The 21495-nt window shown below is 34.0% G+C and overlaps 3 protein-coding genes and 2 long non-coding RNA genes across 7 annotated transcripts; 2 read left to right on the forward strand and 3 right to left on the reverse strand.

Moving 5' to 3' along the window:
* Positions 1-1165: 1165 nt before the first annotated feature.
* On the forward strand, positions 1166-21261 carry LOC135837080 (uncharacterized). Its single transcript, XR_010557138.1, has 3 exons — positions 1166-1219; positions 17619-17832; positions 21002-21261. It is a non-coding gene; the product is annotated as an uncharacterized LOC135837080 (long non-coding RNA).
* Positions 5231-13210, reverse strand: LOC135837077 (sialin-like). 2 transcript variants are annotated; one of them, XM_065352229.1, is made up of 10 exons: positions 12991-13210; positions 9901-10078; positions 9523-9753; positions 9232-9406; positions 6778-6908; positions 6587-6707; positions 6232-6365; positions 5974-6116; positions 5505-5625; positions 5231-5406 (listed from the first exon to the last, which is right to left on the reverse strand). In XM_065352229.1, exons 1-10 carry the CDS (start codon positions 13059-13061, stop codon positions 5248-5250), a joined length of 1464 nt encoding a protein of 487 aa, XP_065208301.1. In that variant the 5' UTR covers positions 13062-13210; the 3' UTR covers positions 5231-5247. The 2 variants fall into 2 exon arrangements, with proteins under 2 accessions (XP_065208301.1, XP_065208300.1); XM_065352228.1 differs by lacking the exon at positions 12991-13210 and adding an exon at positions 12179-12865.
* LOC135837081 (uncharacterized) lies at positions 14490-16399 on the forward strand. Its single transcript, XR_010557139.1, has 2 exons — positions 14490-14529; positions 15760-16399. It is a non-coding gene; the product is annotated as an uncharacterized LOC135837081 (long non-coding RNA).
* On the reverse strand, positions 14799-17324 carry LOC135837079 (sialin-like). Of its 2 annotated transcripts, none has more exons than XM_065352231.1 (9): positions 16751-17324; positions 16442-16672; positions 16186-16360; positions 15975-16108; positions 15777-15897; positions 15545-15678; positions 15317-15459; positions 15113-15233; positions 14799-15024 (listed from the first exon to the last, which is right to left on the reverse strand). In XM_065352231.1, exons 1-9 carry the CDS (start codon positions 16913-16915, stop codon positions 14851-14853), a joined length of 1398 nt encoding a protein of 465 aa, XP_065208303.1. In that variant the 5' UTR covers positions 16916-17324; the 3' UTR covers positions 14799-14850. The 2 variants fall into 2 exon arrangements, with proteins under 2 accessions (XP_065208303.1, XP_065208304.1); XM_065352232.1 differs by having other exon boundaries at positions 16442-16668; positions 16751-16878.
* Positions 18022-20488, reverse strand: LOC135837078 (sialin-like). Its single transcript, XM_065352230.1, has 10 exons — positions 20420-20488; positions 20150-20334; positions 19858-20088; positions 19599-19773; positions 19391-19524; positions 19194-19314; positions 18985-19118; positions 18750-18892; positions 18561-18681; positions 18022-18470 (listed from the first exon to the last, which is right to left on the reverse strand). The coding sequence occupies exons 1-10, from the start codon at positions 20454-20456 to the stop codon at positions 18294-18296; spliced, it is 1458 nt and encodes a 485-aa protein (XP_065208302.1). The 5' UTR covers positions 20457-20488; the 3' UTR covers positions 18022-18293.
* Positions 21262-21495: the final 234 nt, after the last annotated feature.

Here is a 21495-nt window from a genome sequence, read left to right on the forward strand (position 1 = left end):
GACGTGCCAAATCGATCGAAAACAGTTTCAATCTGTTTTAAGCAGTTCTGGAGCCTTCAGCAGATTTTTGAAATTCGAAATTCCCACAAAATTTTATTAAATGGAGATGGAAAGCCGAAATTTACTCTCCAAGCTAATTTCAATATGCTACGAAGTCAACTGCAGGTGGATTTCAAGTCGTTTTGGAGCCTCCAGTGACTTTTTGAAAATTCCTGGAGCCTCCAGTCGATTTTTGAAAATTACCGGAGTCTCCACCAGATTTTTGAAACTTAAAATGCCCACAACATTTTATGAAATGGAGTTGGGAAGTCAAAATTTAATCTGCAAACTGATTTCAATGCGCTACGAAGCCAACTGCAGGCGGATTTCAAGTCATTTTGGAGCCTCCAGTGACTTTTTGAAAATTACTGGAGCCTCCAGTAAATTTTTGAAACTTGAAAGGAGATGAAAAGCCGAAATTTACTTTGCACTCCAAGTTTGACACCCTCTGAAGACGACTTCAGGTGGGTTTATTTAAGTCGTTTTGGAGCCACCAGTGACTTTTTGAAAATTACTGGAGCCTCCAGTAGATTTTTGAAACTTGAAATCTTCCAAAATTTCATCAAATGGAGATGGAGAGCCGAAATTCAGTCTGCAAACTAATTTCAATGCGCTACGAAGTCGACTGCTGGTGGATTTCAAGCCGTTTTGGAGCCTCCAGCATTTTTTTGAAAGGGTGTATGGCGTTTTTTTAGAATATTGAAATGCCATGATCAACTTCTGGTAATTTTTAATGGGGGGTGCCAATTGACAAATTTTATGACACTTTCCGCAGTTTTGGCAAATCCTCATTCAATTTTGCGAATTTTCTGGTCAATTCTTATCTCTTAGTATTTTTCAGTACCTAACCTAAACACTTGAGCAATCTATGCCAAATTTATCCAAATGAGACATTCACAAAATTTTGGTCTTTTTCTGATGATCAATGAATTTTTGATTGATTTTTATGTACAATCAATTTTACAATTTTTATGATACTTTCTATGTGAATATTCATTTCTGGCTCCTTATGAAACGTCAAACTTTGGCGTTCGGCCATTATTATTTCATACATTTATCTTCTGTTGATTGATCGATAATTTTGTAACCATAACTAATCCACCTTAATTTTTCTTTGTTTCAGGCCAGTACAAATTTCCTTCCAAAAATTATAGAATATGAAACTCGCATATGAGAATAAGTAAGTAATTTTATAATCCTTATGGGAAAAGTTACGTAAAGTCACTTCTACACCTGTGTCTTTTTATTTTCAATGGCAAATCAAAAAAAAATTCCAAAATCACGGAATTTGAAAATAAGCTGAAATAATTGTCCATCAGGTTTGAATTGAGGTACTCCGATTTTCCAAAATACGAATTTGGAAACAGTAGATCATATTTTTGAGTTCACAAACGATTTTGATTTTAAATGAATTGTTAAAAAATCAAACTTGGGTTAAAAATGAAAAAAAAATCTAAATTTTACTAATTAGACCAAGCAAGCTGAAATTCGATGCGTTCCCTGTTTTCGACCCTCCATATTGATTAGAAACGGTGTCGAACCATTTTGAGCGGTAGTTTCCGGAGCACCCTAGCAGATTTTTGAAAATAGAAATGTCCATAACATTTTAACTGATTGAATTTACTTGGTACCCCATTTTTAATATGCCGAGTCGATTGGAGGTGGTTTCAAGCTGTTCTAGAACCTTCGGGTATAATTTGAAAATTTCAGATTTTCTAAACAGTGGTCTAAAAACCGTACAAATTATATTTTTAGCGTCTTTTTTTTCTTCAAAATACAGGGTATCTAACAGTTAGTGAAAATGTAAAAAAGTAGTGGTTTTAGAAATGGGTAGTGAGAGTGGTGAAAAAGTAGTGAATTTAGATAAAAATTGAAGCGTGCAGAAAATTCCTTTTCAGGCACGAATCATCCCAAGTACCAAAAAAAAAATGAATAAACCCCTGGGAAATGACCTAGCTAATTAAAGCACACCCATGTCTGGCGATTTACCGCCTCGCCATGGGTTATTCGGACAATAAAAATAAAAATGAAAAAAGAAAGTATAGAATCTTGGACCTAATTCGAAATTAATATGTTGAACCCAAATGGACCAATATCCGCATTGGCGCAATATTGATCATGAAACGAATGTATCTCGAAGATTTACCATTAAGATTCATACATAGGGTAAATGTGCCTAAGTTTGCGCACCTAATTTTCAAACAGTCACTACTTTTTATAAAAAGGAGCTAGAATATTGAAATTTGTACAGAAGGTTCTTCAAACATTTGGCTATGATTTGCCCCAGAAATAAAATTTTTAATTGATTTAGTTTTTGACATTTTGACCAAAAACCAAAAAAAGTCAAATGTGCAAACTTAGGAATATGGCTTCCTAAGATTGCGCATTCACCTTCCCAAGATTGTGCACCAGTGAAAAACATGGAAATTCGTCAATATGGTTTAATTAATGATGAAAGCAAACAAAATGTCTCACATGAATGTGCATTTGAAACTTCTGAGTGAACCACATTGGAAATGCGCTAATATCTGGTATTTCTAGCATTACACCCATTTCTCCCTAGCTTTTGACAAGGAGTAAAAACGATATACATATATAAGGTGTAATTTCATTCAAATAAATTGAATTCTTGATGAAAATTTCGAAAATTATCATTATTAGTCTAGAAAAGTAGCAAAAAATAAAAATCGCAATCTTAGGCACAGGGGTGTTTTTTTAGAAAATTGAAAAATTGAAACCTAATTAAAGCAGAAAACATTTGAAATATGTGCTTGTTATAATCCCCAGACAATGATGAATCTAAAAATACAGTGGCATCGCGATAAGTGAAACTTCGATATGTGAAAAAACTCAATAAGTGAAATAAAAACCTCCTTCCCTTCACCTTGGACCAATTTTACGTGTAAATCGACCTCAATAAGTGAAAAAAGGCTACCTCGTTAACTGAAACTAGGATTTATCCCAAAATTATCGTGTTTACCTCTACAAGTGAAATGTTGTCTGCGTTTTAATTCTATAAGTGAAAATACCTCTTTAACTGAAAGGTACTGACTCGTTCAGCCTCTATAAGTGAAAGAGAGCCTCGATGTTTTGCTAAAGTCAAATCGTTTCCAATGGATTATGTTTCGAACAAGAAGGCATAGATGACCTGTGAGCTGTTTCAAGACTGGTTGATCAAACTAAATTCGAAAATGATCAATGAAAATCGAAAAATTGTATTGTTCAATTCATGTTTTTCGTTTTCTTATCTGAACTTCGATAAGTGAAAATTGACCAAAAAAATAACTCTGTAACTGAAACCTTTGTATGTGAAAAACTCGATAAGTGAAACAAAAATTTTCTTCCCTTGAATTTTCACTTATTGTGACGCCACTGTAGCTTATTTAGATTTCTACTGCCATTTCCATAAAAATTGTCGCGTGCTGATTTTATTGGAAAAGTTATAAAAAAATTTGAAAAAAAAGTTTTTTGCTCGTCAGTTGGCAACACTTGGAGCTACCATCACTAAAAATCGTCAAGTGTGGTCATTTTGATTCTTCTTTCAAGTAAAGGCGGTATCAAATGTTGTAACTCACACTGGTTCTGAGAAATCGTTACTGCGCAATCTTAGGAAGCGCGCAAACTTAGGCACATTTACCCTAAGAATAATTCAACCGGATAAAATAATTAAAATCAGGGTCTTTCACCATTAAATAATTACCAACGAACGAAGAAATAGGTATACCAAAGACAATACGTAGGGATAAAAGGGCACCCCTAACCCATCGAACTTGAAGAAAGTAACAAGCACACTGCTTTGAAACTTTTTATTGAAAACAACAACGAAAACAAAGATAAAGAAAATCGTGCAGCTTAAGACTAGATAAAAAAATTCATTATGCATACCCTGGTCAGAGAAATCAACCGAAATAGGTGGCAGCTACCCTATAACGACCGGATGAATTAATTTTCACCTATTCTCAAGGAATAAAAACGGAAATTAAGATGATTACAGGAAAAGAGAGAACTTAGTTGTGGATAATTAAAAGTTTCGTTTTAATTATGTTGTTGAATAATTGAATAATTCGAATATATTCGAGATTCAAGTTTCGTGTATCATATTTCACAATAAATACCACCAGTTTCACTTTTCACTAACCGAATGAGCAGGCCGAGGTGCTCGGACCTACTGAAGACTGGTGCGAACGTTTCGAACGTAGAAAGCTTAGATATAAGTTCCTCGAAACGCCGCTAGTCGTACGCATTATAAATAATATGACCGGTGCAATGATATTATTAAATCTTGAGAATATTATAGGCAGGAGGTAGATTCATTAGGTTTCGTGTAAGGAAATATTTACCCAGCAAATAATGTGAGGAAAGAGGGAAAAACCTCCCGCTACAAAAGGTAGAAAAAAATTCAAAAATTCAAAAGTGCAACAAGAACCTTCAAACTATTGAACTATTGATTGATTGATTTTATTATTACACTATTTGGATCAGTCCTTACTATTGAAAAAATTGATTAAAATTAATACTTTGTAAGTACACAAAATTTCTTCCAATTTCATTTTTTTTTTGAAAATTTTCCTGTTAAAAAATCACTTTTGTTAATTTTTTGTGTGTTTGAGGGGGGGGGGGGTCGAGTGGTGAGCTTTCTAAAAATTTGGTTGGTTAGATAGATATGTAGGTAGATAGATTTATTTGAAAGTGCTTACAACACAATGACAGCGAAAAAAGTAGTGAAAAAGTACGTAAGATTTTTAATAAAATTGAATAATTTTCAACATGCGGACTTCTGAAAATTAAAAAAAAAACTATCCAACTGTTTTGTTACCTTTTAAAAACTTGGAAAAATTTTCTATAAATTCTTTAAATCATGTCGGACTCTCAGAAACTTTGAAAAAAGTTATCTATTTCTGAAATTTTTACTAATATTGAAGTTAATTTCTCACATAAAGTCGGACTGAATAATATCTACATTTTCTAAACATACTCATGTGTCAAAATTTTCAGAATTTGTCAAATTTTTCTGCTCGGTTCGAATCCTAAGAATCACGTCTACCTATTTGAGCAAAAAAACATATCCATGATATAACATTTTTTTTTGGAGAGGAGACTTTACCTCAATTTTCTAAGGCAGGTACTTAGGCATTTTTTTCGACGTGTTCGTTAGAACGCAATGTTGGAAAAAAAAATTAATTTGGCCTGCTTCTTGCAAATGAATATTTATTTTGAATCCATATCAGACATATTGTTGTTTTCATTGTTTTTTTTTGACGGTGACCAAACCTGAGATTCACTGGAACCAAATGTTACAAATATTATTGCTCCGAGTATTGCGATTACAGATGCCAGATAAAAGCATCGGTTCCATTCGGTTATTGTCTGAAAATTAACAACATAGTGTCAGTTTCACATGCATGACATGCAGAACTTCTTATAATTTGGTATAAACCTCTACATATGCTATAAAAAAAGCTTACGTGATTTGAGATCAAGAACCCAGTGACGGTTGAAGCAGCAATAGCGCTTACTGAGAAAGAAAATGTCACTAGGCTACCAACAATACCGGCATGATCGGGAGATAGGCTAACCGTATTAATTCTGGCAAAAGGAAAAGCAGTGGGAATGAGATGAGTTTAGAAATACACCCATCATCATTTGATACAATTGAAGAGCTCTATTCCAAAGTGGGTTAAGTCATTTTTTTTCACCAAAAAATGCGTTTAAAATTCTTGTTGCTAAAATTTGTTCTGATTCGAAAGGTCGGTGCACATTTCCTTTCTTTGGACATAGAACAATTGCTTGTTGAAAAAATCACTTTGAAAAATCGATGACTTAACTCACTTTTGAAGTAAAAATCTCCGTAAAACGTGAATTTTTTTAAATGACTTAACCCACTTTGGAATAGAGCTCTTCAATTGTAGACCAAATTGTTGTATTGGCGCTTACTCGATTATTAGGGGTACTGAAGACATCAGCATATCGATCAATACGAAAAATCCCAACGTTATTGATAAATCAGGTATAAAAGTGCTCGTTATAAAAAAAATATTAGCTGAAAGGAAAGCTATACTTATCATTATTTTATGCATCTGCAAAACAAACAAAAAAACGACCACTGGTTATTTTGGGCAGATGGACTCATCTAAATATGAACTATGCAATGAGCAACAAAAAAAGAACATCGTCCAGTTGCTACATACTTACTCGAGTTAACGTAATAACCCCTTTGTTACTGTAATAATCCATTAAAATCCCGGCAAATGGAAACATAAGAGTGTAGACAACGCTAGGAATCGAAGATATCCAACCTACTTCTTCGCTATTCTTCTGCGTCAGATCTATACACACAGAACAAAGTAGGTACAAATTAGGATACTTTTTAAACAGTACATGAGCGTAGAATCAGTTCAAATGAAGGACTAGAAAGAAGAAAGACAGATGCGCCCTCTCCAACTACAATTTTAAAAAATAATACCTTTCCGCGATGATTTTCCTTCGATCTACAAATCCTGTTGAAATGCTTTATACCTAGAAGCAAGTGTTTTTTTTCTCTACTCACCATTGACATATAAAGGCAAAGTTACTCCCAAATTGGTTGCTATCCACATGTAAGTGAACATTGCACAACATAAAGACCAGAATGGCCCCGATGTGAAAATATCTTTATAAGGGTTGTTGACCTGTAAGAAATACACTGTTTATTTTTGTGGGCATATCTGTCAATGTTTTAATCCAAGGTCGACGTTATACTTTTGTTTTTTCTCTAATACTAGTTTCTTTGAGTATGTATTCTAGTTCCACTCTGGAAATCCGTCTGTCTTGAGAAGGCAGATTTCTCACAACGGTTAGAACTATTACCGACATTATTAACGGCAATACACCTGGAATAAAGAGTTGAATAATTATCGTCCAAGATTTGGTACTAAGTATGTACGATTCTAGAGGTGGATTATTAGAAGTTGGTAGGAGAAACCGAACTTTTGAGTGACAACCCAAGGCAAACTGATTAAATCTGATCTAATCTAATCAGATCTGAAGATACTAATCCGATCGAATTAGTGATCCTGATTAGATCTGGTGAGATCAAATTGCATACAGGGAACGCCCAGATTAGGGTGCATCTTATTTTGCAAAGTTGGAATTTTCCAACTCCCACTACCCCTCCGCCAAGTTGTTACCTTGGGTGAGAAAATAACTCCCTATTTTTTTATTTCCCCCTATCTACAGAAAAAGTGGCACCAGTAGCCCCCCTAAGTTGAAAAAAAAAATGAAAAAAAAGTTTACCTATTATTTTAATTTTATTGTAATGAAAAAAAGTGAATTAATCAAAATTCTTTGTTTCTGTGCCACAATTTTTCTAAATAATCCCATCTTCAAGAAAAAAAATTTCCTCACCTTTCAAACCATATTGCTCCCCCCCACCCTCTAGAAAGGAGATCCCCAAAGTTGAAAAACCAGACAAAATTACAGTAAATGAGAATAAATTAAAATCAGAGACATTTTTTTGAAAATCTCAATTTGGGAAAAACCTTCGTTGGTTTCCCGAACGATGTTGGCTCTCTTGTATGGATTCCCCTTAATTTGAGAACAAACACCTACTTAGAAGAATTATGACAAAATGTCTGTGGAAATTGTTAGAAAAATTTTCATTTATGGGCAGAATATTTCAAGAAAAACCTTCTCTCGGTCTCTCAAATTTTGTGGGTTCCCTAATACAAGTAAATATTTGAAGAGTGATATTCCAAAACTCGCTTTGTCCATTTTCACAACTTTTCAGGAAAGAGGAAAAACAGTTTCCCTTTAAACGGGTAAATTGGCTTTTTAGGCGAGTTTAGCACTTTATTTGGGTGGATTTATGATGTAGGAGTGTAGGTATACACTTCATCCACTAAATACTGCTGAAAAAAATTTCAATAAAAATGGACAAAGCGCGTTTTGGAACATTATTTTTTTAAAAAATTTTAGTGAATTGGCTATTTAGGTGAGTTTAACACCTCATTTTGGTAGGTTGATGATGTAGGAATGTGAGTTAATACTTCATCTACCAGGTACTGCTGAAAATCCAACTTTGATAAAAATGGACAAAGCGAGTTTTGGAATATCACTCTTCATTTGTACATTTAAAGTTTATCAAAACTAAAAAAAAAATTCAAAAAATCAATAGTTAGGTATCAAAATTTATTGTTTCTGTATCAGAATTTTTTAAAACAATCTCCCTTTCAAGAAAAAACTTTTCGCGGCTTTTCAAGCCATATTGGCTTCTCATTTAGGAGCCCCCTAAGTTGAAAAAAAGAAGAAAAACTGAGAATAGGTACTTATGTACTTGAATGAGAATTAATCGAAATCAGTGGAAATTTTTTGAAAATATTTTTTCAAATTACGTAGAATCGTTCTACATAACCCTCTTTTCAAAGAAAATCTTTCATTGGACCGCCCTAATGATATTGCCTCTCTTTTGTATTAAGCACCCCAAATCAAATTTGGGGACAAATGAAAAAATATAAAAAATTAATGTGTCTGTAGAAATTTTTTGAAAATTGCTCATTTATGGGCAGGATTTTTCTAAATGAGTAGGTACCTTTTCAAGAAAAACTTTCCCCCTGGTCTCCCTAATGATTTTGGCTTTTGAATATAAAGCCTCTTAAAGTCAAAAAAATGGAAAAATTGATATCTATTCGAATTTTTTGAAAATGTTTCATTTCTAGGCAAAAAACATTCAAATAACCACATTTTCAAAAAAAAAACTTTCCTTGATCCTCTAAATGATGTTGACCCTCTGGTATAAAACCTATAAAGTTAAAAAATTGATGCTTGTTTGTACAAAATTAGGTAAGTATTTGAAAATTTTTCATCTTTGAGAAATAAATGGTAATAAAAAAAATCGTTGAGAAAAATACTTCTAGATAATTATTTTTTCGAAATTAAAAAAAAAAACTTCCCTCAGTCTCCCAACAATGTTGGCCACCTACATAGAGACCACCAAAGTTGAAAAAAAATGAAGAAAAAAATTGACCATGAAATTAATTTTTCAACGCATCAAAATTATCATTGGAAACTTAGAGAAGGTTGGGGGGGGGGAGTCGAAAACATTAGATAGTACTTTTCTGATAGAGATGGACCAAATCCAAGTACTCAGATATATTCAGATCTGATCAGATTCAAATTACGTAGGTTAAGTACTCGTATGCAATTTTTTTTACCTACCAATAACATAAAACACCACTCTCCAACCGAATCTATAGCCTAAACATCCGCTGACAGGATACGCAAGAGCTACTCCGGCGTTTGATCCATTGAAACTGAACGATACCAGCCTCGACCTTTCTTTCTTGGGGAACCATCGCGAGTACATTTCAATTACGCTGATGTAAAAGAATGTCTGAAAATAAAATGAAGAGAGAATATTAAAATTGTTATCTACGAGTGCATACAGTGTGTATCTGTATGTAAATTAACATCCCATTTTGAGAAATCTTTTTTATACCAATTCATCACCTGCGATAATCCCGTTACGAATCTGCACGCCAAAAATGCATCGAAGCTTAGTTGCAGCGCTATTGGATGCAGCAAAGTTGCGATACCAGAAATGATCATGCAAATCGCGCAAGTAACCGATCCTCCGAATCTGTCGACGATGAATCCGCCGAAAAATGAAAATAGACCGCCGTATGCGAACATGCTGATGACCAATGCGACTTTCGTAGAATCCCAATCATAGTCCGCAGGCTGGAATTGAATAATTAATTTGAGGAAATTCATTATTTCTACTTTTATGTTATTCTTAGAAGTATACCTAAGGTACCTCTATATACCAAGACCTAACTAAGAACTTAGTGCTTGACCTACTCGTATATTATAAGTACATTTGCATACTTGTATAATAGTGGTATTCCCTTCTACGATCGTTTTATTCGATGTCATTTCGACGACTGTGATGTTCATGTGGTTGCGTAAGATTTGGGAGACAACCAAACACGAAAATAATACCATCACCACGAGCATTCGTCTCGATAACCATAGTGGAGGCGCTTCTGGTATCGTAAAGATTTTTCTGTGAAAAAATTCAATTTCGTGCTTGCAGTTACAATTACATACAATGATGATGAGATGACATGGTCTGTTTTTAGTTTTTGAATTTGGTGATCTATGTGGTCGTTAATAATTTGCTACGTTGAGATGGATTTGTTTAATTTCAAGGTTTCCTTCTCCTTAATATCCCCTTTTCCTATCCTACTGAATGATTAATTTTTCAGAAAAATTTTCAGCTCCGGAGGTGCCCCTGGAGAGGAGAAATGAACCCTCGAAGAGGAGGCCATTTTTGAAAAAATTATGGCTTTTTCGCTCCTGTCGCTACCCAACCTGTTTTGGGGAAATGGCTCACAAGAGAACCTCTTGAGGTGTCCGCCTCCGATTTGAACGGGACCCCGATTTTTGGAAAGAGCATGTTCTAAAACCCCTAAATCCAAATTTTCAGCTGTCCAAGTTAATTATTCGATTTTTGGCGAATTTTTGAAAATCCAAAATTGTCTATTTTGGTGATTTATGCTTTTTTTTTTTTTTTTGAAAAAGTACGTACTTGATCAGTAAAAATGTTCAAAATAAGTCCTAAAACTGATATTAAGCCCCCGAATCCAAATTTTGCCATTTCCAGTTATTCTGGGGCCTCCAGCGTGATTTTTCTATTTCTCCAGAATTTCTAATTTGCTCCAGAAAACGTAAATATGAAGTTTTGGGCAGCTGAAAATCGAGTTGTGTGTCATACGCAACCAGGTTAACGAATTTATCCACATTTGAGCCGATTCTGGAGGGGACACCTCAAGAGTGGGTTTTTGACCAGCTTTTTTTCATAGGTAAAAATACCCAGAAATCAAAAATTTCTCGTTTGCGAGAAAATTATCGAAAAATACGCGAATCGCTGTTAATCAAGCCCACAAGGGTGAATTTCCCCATTTCTAGCCTTTCTGGAGCCCCTGGAGAAATTGAAAAATCGCGCTGGAGGCTCCAGAGTTGCTGGAAATGGCGACATTTGCCCTCGTGGGGTTAGTTCATGAAAAAATACTGCGATTCGCGCAAATTTCGAAAATTTCCTCGCAAACGGTAAAATTTTGATTTTTTTGGATTTCTTATTATGAAAAAGCTGGTCAAAAAACCACTCTTGGGGTGTCCCTCCCAAAATCGACTCGAATGTAGATAAAATCGTTGAACAGATCGAGTATAACACACAACTCGATTTTTAGCTGCCCAACTTCATATTCACGCTTTCTGGAGCAAATTCAAAATTCTGCAGAAATTGAAAAATAGCGCTGGAGGCTCCAGAATGGCTGGAAGTGGGTGTGTTAATTGAACCAGCATTCACTTTTTTGCATAAATTCTCATCTAATTTTCTCTGTTGTGCTTTTTTCTAAAATTTTCAAAAATTAACTTTTTGAACCACTTTTTGATTTTTTTAAAATTGAATTCCACTGAAAATTTTTCATCTTCCCTTTCTGAAAAATGAGAAAATTATAGGCATCTTTAGGTCAGTTCGGTGATGAGAAATTTTGATGATCATTCGAGTTGATCAGTGTTGCTAAAGAAAATTTAAGATTTGAAGATTTTTCATAGATGTTCTTCATAAACCTGAGTTTGTTCAGTTTCATTTTATAGAAAATGAGTGCTGAGTTTTTCAGATTCATACTTAGCGTTTTTTTTTTCAATTTGTAGTACTTGCAAAAAAAATTTGGAGGTAAATTTACCTATATATATTTTTTTATTTTGTGAAATTCCCATTTTAATTTCGAACTTTTATTGTACAGAACACGTTTTCTTCCCAAATTTTCAACTGGTTGAAATCTAAATTTCTTGTTCAACTCTGATTCAAAATGAAATTCGAAATCAAGGAATTGTTCCTATCCCGTCACTTGTGCTGACAACAAACGTTACTTTTCAACACTTCTTGGTGATTTTCGTGGTCTTGAGCATTGTTATTGTTATTTTACTATTTTATAAACAAAATTTTGCCTATCTCGAATAACTCGTCGATAAACCGGGTCCGTAAAAGCTTATAGTGATATCGATGCGCAAACTGCATTCAAGTAAACATAATATTTTGGTTTAGTTTGTGCATATTTATTTTTTAGCTAGGTAATTACGTATGAAGAAGTTGTCGTACTTTGATGGGTCACTTTGATTTTCCAGAAGATTTACTGAAATTTGTCGTTCGTTGTTGTATATTTTTTCCATTTCACATTCAATGATGATCAGATATGTACATTCAATCATCACTTTTTCCCCATACCATGCGTAGGATAGATCTAATTATTCTCAACCAACACAAAATTTCACCATTAAAAAACTTGACAGAGTTGAACTGAACGCGATTTGAAAATTTGTTCGTAAAGTTGACTTTCGACAAAACAATCCCACAGGTACTTCGAATACGTACTCATCGAACGGGCACACTTTAACGAAACCATTAAGAAGAAAAAAACAACTTTTATGTTACTTTAGATCGTCGAGTGATAGTAAAAGCAGGTTAGAAATTTTGAAGTGTGCTCGAAGGGCTCCTGATTAGCTTAACAAAAGGGATACTCTGTTGACAGATGACCTAATGGTTTGCTATCTGAGGAATTACTTTTGTCCTTATCTGTGGTGCTTTTGTATCACGTGTTAAGTAATTCACCAACAGAGAGTGTTGGGATTGAGTTGCTACATATTTTAGCTCAAGGTTCATTCAAAGTTGAACTTGGAAGAAATATCGCGATTGACACACTATTCGCAGCATGTTTTTTTCACCAAAAGCCCATGTAATAGGTAGAGTATTGGTGCTCATTATCGCTTTCTGACTCTGGCAATATTAGGAGAGTGGGGTATGGTAATTTTCCATAACGCGATAAATTGTAGGCATGTACATAGATTATCTGTGCGTACTTTGTTGTACTTATTTACTTGTTGCAAGCGCAAAAGAAAATTTGTAACGCTTACCCAGGTATTTTTAAACAAAGAAAATTCGTCGATGAACAGAACTGAAGACGAGATTTTTCATTGGGAACCATGATGACGTTGGTGGCCTGTCGTACTTCTACGAACTTCTCGTTTACGTGTGTATGTTGAAAAATGGGACACGGACACCTTCGAATACCGGATTCTTATCCAAGTCAGGCATAACAAAAACACCTCTGGTACAAACTTCGCAGAAAGCTGAAAACTTAGTTATGACTTTCGGTTATGTTTCGCACTTGGAAATATACTTCGGTATCGTGATTTTACTAACAGTGTTTTGTAAATTATCGTTTACAATATTTATCGACCTTACTTAGAATTAACATATCCTTGTCAAGCGAACAACGGAAATCGAACCTGGTAGCTTATTGCGTAGTTGAGTAGAGGTTTTTATTTTGTATCAGTCGACATACGTAGGTATGTAGATAGGGTTTTTATTTTCGATCAGTCGACAAGGCCATTGCCATTATTGAAGTTTTTAAGGATTTTTGAAAATCAGATTTATGAAATTGACTTGGAATTCTGAAATTTGGTATGTATAGGTAGGGGCCCACCACCTTCCCTATTTTTGGCCCCACCTCTTCTTAGAATCGATTCGAAACAGTTTAGACCAGTTTTGAGCTGTTCTGAAAGTCTCCAGCAGAACAGATTTTTACAAAATTCTAGGCAATTAAGTTGAAAATCTGAAAAAAATGTTTTATAGCTTCGTTTCAACGTGCTAAGTTGTTTGGAGGTGGTTTCAACTCACGTTGGATCTTTCAAAAATATTTCAAAAATTCCAGTTTTTGAGAAAAATATTCCAAAAGCTGTCCATTTTTCCAAAAACGGTTTAGATTAGATTCCAACCATGACATTAGAATGAAAACTGTGCAAAATACAAGTAGGTACTCATTTTATTCAAATAAGTATTATTTGTGTTGAATTTCCCCTCCCCTTACTTAGATCAATGAGCTGAAAAGTGGAAACTTCTAAAATAAACATTTGAGATGTTATCTTGATACACATGCCAAATTCTAGTCCTTTAGATCCATCATGATTAGCTCCTGGAATGTCACAAGACTACAAGAGTCAAGAGTCAAAATGTGCAAAACTTCAACTTTTCATGGCCACAAAAGGGTGGTGAAATACCTGTAAAAATCCTATTTTTAATGGCTTCAACAGGCAAAGGAGAGCTGGAGAGCCTAAATCCTTAAAATATGCAATTTTAAACTCCTTAAATCAACTGGGATTACCAAAAAGGTAGGTACTAATACATTTCTGCAAAGGAAAAAAAATTGAAGATTCACTCATTGAAACCATCAAAATTGTTTTCAATTATCTGCATTTTTAGTAAGTAGGTAATGTAAATGGAGAGCATAGAATTAGAAGAAAACAGTTGCCTTGATTTTATTTGTTCAGTTGACATTTTACGTTCTTTTTATGGAGTGGTTTTTTGTTGAAAGTTTTGATAACAAAGCTCTCAATAGATACTAAACCTCTTAGGTACTTATTTGAAGTTGAACATGAACAATGTGTTGGCAGGTAAGCAAAAAAAAGTTATTCTACCTGATAATATGTAGTTTTTATATGTACCTATTCAATTTTTATATTTCTGCGAAAGCCTTCATGAAAAGCCATTTTTTTTTACAACGATGGATTATTTTTTTTACCTATTTGGGTACCTCCTTACTTAGTTCTTGCATTATTTCTCCTACCAAAGTTTTTATTATTCCATAATAAGATGTAGGTAAATGATGGAAACTTCCTTCCATTAGGATAAATTGATCAAAATTACAAGATGGGTCTTTGAATCCTTTTAAAAAATTATATTTCATATGCTTGGAGAGCAAGACTGATCTCCATCTACAATTTGGTTGAGTTAATAACATTTGATTTCATTTCCATGTTTTGATCAGTCGTTGATTCAGAAATAGCCCAAGATAGTTGCTCAGCAGAAACAAATTTCAAGTAGAGTAAGGCTACGCAAAGATACATACTGCTGTATATCATGAAGCAAATATTCCATTGAGAAAGACTCTAAAAAAATTAAATTCATGAAATGGCAGCTCTGTAGTCATTCACTAAAATCCATCTACTTGTGTTGTTACAAGACTTCAAGACTTACATGAGATGTAACAACAAATTCCACCACAATTGGCACAATGAAACCAGAACAAACAGCACATGTGTTCACAATAGACATGAAAAAAGCTGTGTACTTTGGCGAGATGTCCAAGAATAAAACTCTGAAATGCAATTACATAGATTATTACTTGAGAAAACATCTTCAAGCCTCAAAGGATTAGGTGCTGACAAATTTGTGTCTTACGTTATGTCTGCCACAATGAAAGTGCTGAAGAACTGATATAAGGATATAGCGACAATATCAACTAAGAAGTTGGGACATAGTACCACCACAGCGTAGAACACTGAAGCACCAAGTAAACTGATACTAGCAAAAAGTCGATGTAGCTGAATAACAGAAAATGGACAGTTGATTTGCAATTATTGCACTAGTGACAGTATCACCAAAAGTAATCAAGAAATTTATATGTACATTGGTGACTGAGATTTTCTTGAGTGATCTGATGTAATCAGCTATACAGCCACTGACAGGCATTGAAATAAGGGCACATATCTGAGGAATTGTGGAAATAAGTCCAGTATTTATTATACCGGTTTTTGTGGTGTCTGAAATGATGCATGAATAATTGAATATCATTAGGATATTTTTGATGATCATCTTTGTATTGTGTTGATTTTGTTGTATAGGTTTATAGGCTACTGACCTTCAATGCATTGAGGTAGGAACACAGCTGTGAATATCAAACCACATAAAATAGAGAAATCAGCTAGAGAAGCAACCCATAGAGGCATAAATGTAGCAATCTTTCTCCAAGGATATATCAACTGAAAACAGATAGTAAAAATTATATGATCTATCTGCTGACTGTTCAAGAGACCATTAGACATCCCACAATTTTTACCTTTTCTTCAGTAGGTTCGTAATTTATACTTTCTTCTATATACTTTCGTTCTGATTCACTCATGTGTTTATCTTGCGACGGTTCATTTTTGACAACAATTAACCAAAGGCAAGACCATATGAATGAAGCCAATCCTATTGCCAGTGTTTTCATTTAGTCAAGATGCAATATCTAATGCTGATAATCCAACCCTTGCCTGTGGTTTACTCACCACTGTAATAAAACAACGTTTGCCAATCACATTTTCCCAAGATTATGCCGGATAGTGGGAATGATACAATAGAACCAAAAAAAATACCAACTTCTCCAAATGAAACAAACCTGGAATGTTCTTCAAGTGGAGCCCATCGTGCAATTATTTCTGGCACTCCTGTAATAATAAGTGCCTAAACATACTGCATGGATTACAATTGCTTTGCAATGTTTCTGATATTTTCTTATTCCTTTAATTATGTAGAAGTACCCACCTCAAATGCTCCAAACACTACATACATGATGAAAAATAATGTAAAGTCAATATTCAGCAGAACAGGAGATAGCAAAGTGATAATGGCCATGGCAAAATTTCCAACATTGCATATTGTGCTTCCACCAAATTTACTCGCCAATATGCCTCCTATGGGACTGAGTAATCGGCCATATGAATAAGAACCCAGTATTAGACTTTTTTGCTCCAAGGTCCAGTTATAATCTACTTTCTTAGTCAATGAATCCACATGAGAAAACAATTTTTCATTGGAAGATGTATGTAGTAAGGAACTTATCATCACACTTACCATTTCAAAGAAGTTTCCTGAACTGGATGATATATTTTTGAGTGTGGTCATATCCACCACTGCCATTGATAGATTTGTATGCAGAAGTGTTATGTTGGTGTAGCCCAAAAATATCATGAATACAATAACATGTCTCTTGGGAATATCACATTTCAGTAATCTCATGTTCTTCTTACATCCACACTATACTGATGTTTGAAAAGTTGTGACAAAAAAAGATGCTGAGGAGAGGACAACATCCATTTTAATCTGTATCCATTTTCTTTTAGGTATGAAGAGAAGTTTCTGAATTCACTTTACATTATTCAGTTCTAACTTACAAAAAGAAGTTTGACTTTCACGCAATGTGCCCAATATCATTGTCAACAATTTTTTTTAGTCGTTTTGAACATTTTATCAAGCACGTTCACAAACAAGTTGTCAAGCGCGCCATTTAAAAAGCACCTAATGAGTGTATGGGCGATGCCTGTTTTCTATGAAACTATATATTTTATCTCATAGGTAGGTACCTTGGATACTTGCTAGTGATATAATTTTTATACAAGTATGCCTTAAAGGGGTTATCAATTTTAATGGTTAGCTGTGGTGGATCAGGTCTGTCAATCATTCAAGCTTTTAAATGATAATGATGTTGGTTTCTCAGCTTCTCAGAATTGTTTATAGGGGAAAATGTCAGGTAAACAGAGGTATGCCACCATTTATACACAACTTGTGATGTAAAGCCATTTTCCCCATATTATTATTTGTGGTTGAAAATAATTGAGACCTTCAGTTAATGTTTGTTATAATGTGATTTCTTTTCTGATGCTCCATCCCATAGATGTTATCCAAAGCATATCCTAACTATTGCTGCTTTATTTGATTACAGAGTTGTCATTCATGCAGAGGTACGTATCAAAAGAACCATGGAGGATCGGAGGATATGGATATGTGCTGAGTGGGATTTATGGCTAATTTTTCTAATTGGATAAGCACAATTAGGTATGAAAGTATAGTTGCAGTCCTAAAGCTTCAAATTCCTAGTTATATGAAATGATGTTAGTGATGGCTCAGACAACAGGAATGACAAGCCATGGAAGAAGGTAAGTTGAACTGATTGACTTGTCACTTATGTTTTCATTGATGGAGTTCAACTTCATTGATGCTTTGTGATTAATAGATTTTCTTGGTATACTGCCAATGATTTCACAGTTTTTTTTTGGGGGGGGGGGGTTGAGCTAGAGTCAGTGGAACTATTGACATGGACTGCTTAAAGAAATGTGAGAAATGGAAGCAGAAAAAAAATCACACTGTATTGAAGTCTTACATTTCTAAGGAAACCTCATTGAAGGATTCTTTGAAAAAGAAGTAAGTTGATTGTAAAGAGAAAGCAATCCTGACATATTTGCATCTTGAGCTTTAATTTGGGTAGGTTTCTTGAGAAGAGTAACCTATGATATTTCATTTTACCAAGTAGGTTGATTGATGGTATAAAACTTCTTCTGAGAAGTTTTCTCTGTGTGATGCTACATTTTGCAGCAGTTGCATGAGTGCGAAGTATAAACTACAATTTTGCCGAGTTTATGGCTTTCTCTTTCATTTCCATAGTATTTTGATTAGCGTTGCATTCAGAGATAGCCCAAGAAGGTTGCTCTGCAGTAACAAATTTTAAGTAGAGCAATGCCACACACAGGTACATGCTGCTATAGATTGCGAAGCAAATGTTCCATTGGTACAGACTCTGTGAAAAACAGTTTATATTGAATGATATCATCAATCAGTAATTGGTATAGTTACGATGAACAACTTGCTGTGTGTGCACAAAACTTACATGAGATGTAACAATAAATTCCACAACAATTGGAACAATAAAACCAGATGTAATGGAGCAGGTGTTCACAATAGACATGAAAAAAGCTGTGTATTTTGGTGAGATGTCCAGAAATAAAACTCTGAAATGAAATTCAAATTTTTGGTAATTTGAGTGGTTATAGGAGTCAACAGGCTTACTTATACTTACGTTATGTCAGCTAGAAGGAATGTGCTAAAAAATTGATACAAAGATATAGCCACAATATGAACTACAAAGTTTGAGCATATGACTACAACAGCATAAAACACTGAAGCACCGAGCAAACTTATACTGGCAAAAAGTCTATGCAGCTAAACAACAGAAAATTATAATAACAAAGTGAATTTGAAAAGCACTGAGAAAATGTTGCATTATTTAGAGAATTCAAGAATCACATAAGTACATTGGTGACTGAAATTTTGTTGAGTGATCTGATATAGTCAGAAATACATCCACTGATTGGCATTGAAATCAGGGCACATATTTGAGGTATTGTAGAAATAAATCCAGCATGTGTTATGTCTGTACCTGCAGTATCTGGAGAATGAGATAGTAGATTTTTGTTATTGAGATTTGGTGATTCAGACGTATATTCACCAGCAGTCTACTCACCTTCAATACATTGCGGTAAGAACACTGATGTAAATATCAAACCACACACAATAGCAAATTCAGCTAGAGAACCAACCCATAAAACCATAAATGTTGCAATTTTTTTCCATGGATATGCCAACTGAGAACAGACACTGAAGCATACATGTTCAGGGATCTGTCACCAATCATTTTGCAAGAAATCATACAATAGGTACCTTCTCTTCTGCATGCTTGTATTTCATTCTTTCCTGTATGTATCTTTGTTCTGATTCACTCATGTGTTTATCGTCCATTGGTTCATTTTTGACTATAATGAACCAAATACCAAACCATATCAATGAAGCTAATCCTGTAACAGATTTTTTTGTTCAGCTCAATAATTTCTATATCAGACAAGTCAACCCACACCCACTGTTTACTTACCATTGCAGTAGAATAATATTTGCCATTGGCACTTTCCTAATACTATGCCAGAAAGTATGAATGATGCTATAGCTCCAAAAAAGAAACCAACTTCTCCAAATGAAACAAATCTTGAATGTTCTTCAGGAGGCGCCCAACGAGCGATTATTTCAGGGATTCCTGTAATAACTAAGGCCTTGGTAGATGGCAATGAATTCAAATAGTTCTCCAAGTATACAGTTCCAAAAAATTCATTATTCACATGTCAAAATTGCGTTACCTCAAAAATTCCAAAAATCACGTACATTATGAAAAAGAAGTTGAAATCAGCTGTTAGTAGAAGAGGTGAGACTAGAGTGATGACGGCCATTCCCAAATTTCCAATACTGCATATAGTGCTTCCACCTAGTTTAGTTGCCAATATCCCCCCAATTGGACTGAGTAACCTCCCATATGAATAGGAACCCAGTATCAAACTTTTTTGTTCAGGTGTCCAGTTGAATTCAGCTTTCTAAGGCAAAGGCTTGGTACAGAGGGTTCTCTCTAAAGATACTAGTAATCATTGTGCTTACCATTTCAGAAGAATTCTGTGAACTAGATATTTTTTTGAGTGAAGTCATATCCACCACAGCCATGGATAAATTTGTATGTAGTATTGTGATGTTGGAGTAACCCATGAATATCATGAAAACAATGATTTGTCTCTTCAAGATATTGCATTTAAATAATTTTATATTCATGTTAATAATTCTTAAAACTGCAATATAGAAGTCTTTGTAAACTCGTTTACTAAAATGAATTATCCATTTCAAAATTACCTTGGTTGTTTTATTTCAACTTACCCACCAACAGAGAAATGCGTGAACATTTGATAAACATGTGAATGTGATACTCCTGTCTACTATGTAAGTATGTACTTGGTTTAGAATGCTTGTATAGGTTTTTTTTATCACTTATGTAAAAGCTGACCTAACATTCTCAGAAAGAGCTTTCCCAAGTATTATGATAAACATGTAATCAGATGTGAGGTAACTATGTTTTTTTGCTGAATAATGTGAAAACGTCTTACTGATTTGTATTTTGTTTTGACAATGCAACATTGATAACAAAGTTTTGAGAATCTAATGAGCAAAAACAAATTTCACCAAAAGACAAAGTCGATAAAACAAATGCTTACGTGTTGTTAATTTTTTGTCATGTACTGATGAGCATTTTCTTCATTTAAAATTTTTGAACATTTTCAGTGTTGAATTCTCTTCAATTTTTATTCATATGTGCTACCATTTTTCAACTATGTCGCTATTTTTTTAAAAAACATGTCGTTGATTTTTTACATGTTTTTAATTTTTACTTCATATCATTCAAATGCCTTATTTTTCTTTTCAAAATTGTTCTAATAGATGCATGTTATTTTATCATTTCAGAAGTATTGAAATCAATGTGTTGAAAGGCATTGGCAGTTTTCTAATTGGTCAGTTGGAAGCAGTAGCAAGAATTTGGATGGGCGGAGTGACAAATAGAAAGTATGGTATTACTTTATCTAAAGATGCTGATGAAGGGATGAAGTAATTTCTGTAGGTAGAAGATATTATGCATTTTTCTAGCATCTCTTTTCTAGTGTAGGTACGGTTTTGACTTGATTTTTCTCAATGCATATGTAGTTTATGTTTTTCAATTTCCAGAATTTTACTGTATTTGGTATTTCTGTACTTATTAGAAATTTTGTAACATTGCAACAGTTTCACATTTTATTCAAATTTTTGTTTAGTTCTTACCAATATTTTTTAATTCAAATTTTATAATTATTATATTTTAAAATGTGTTAAATTACCATTATTTGAGTTGTTTTTGAAATTCTTGAAACAGTTTCATAGCTATGAACTTATAAAATATTTTTACCTTCAAGTTTTGCATTTAA

The sequence above is a fragment of the Planococcus citri genome, chromosome 2, assembly GCF_950023065.1.
Source record: "Planococcus citri chromosome 2, ihPlaCitr1.1, whole genome shotgun sequence".
In the NCBI taxonomy this organism is placed as follows: Eukaryota; Metazoa; Arthropoda; class Insecta; order Hemiptera; family Pseudococcidae; genus Planococcus; species Planococcus citri.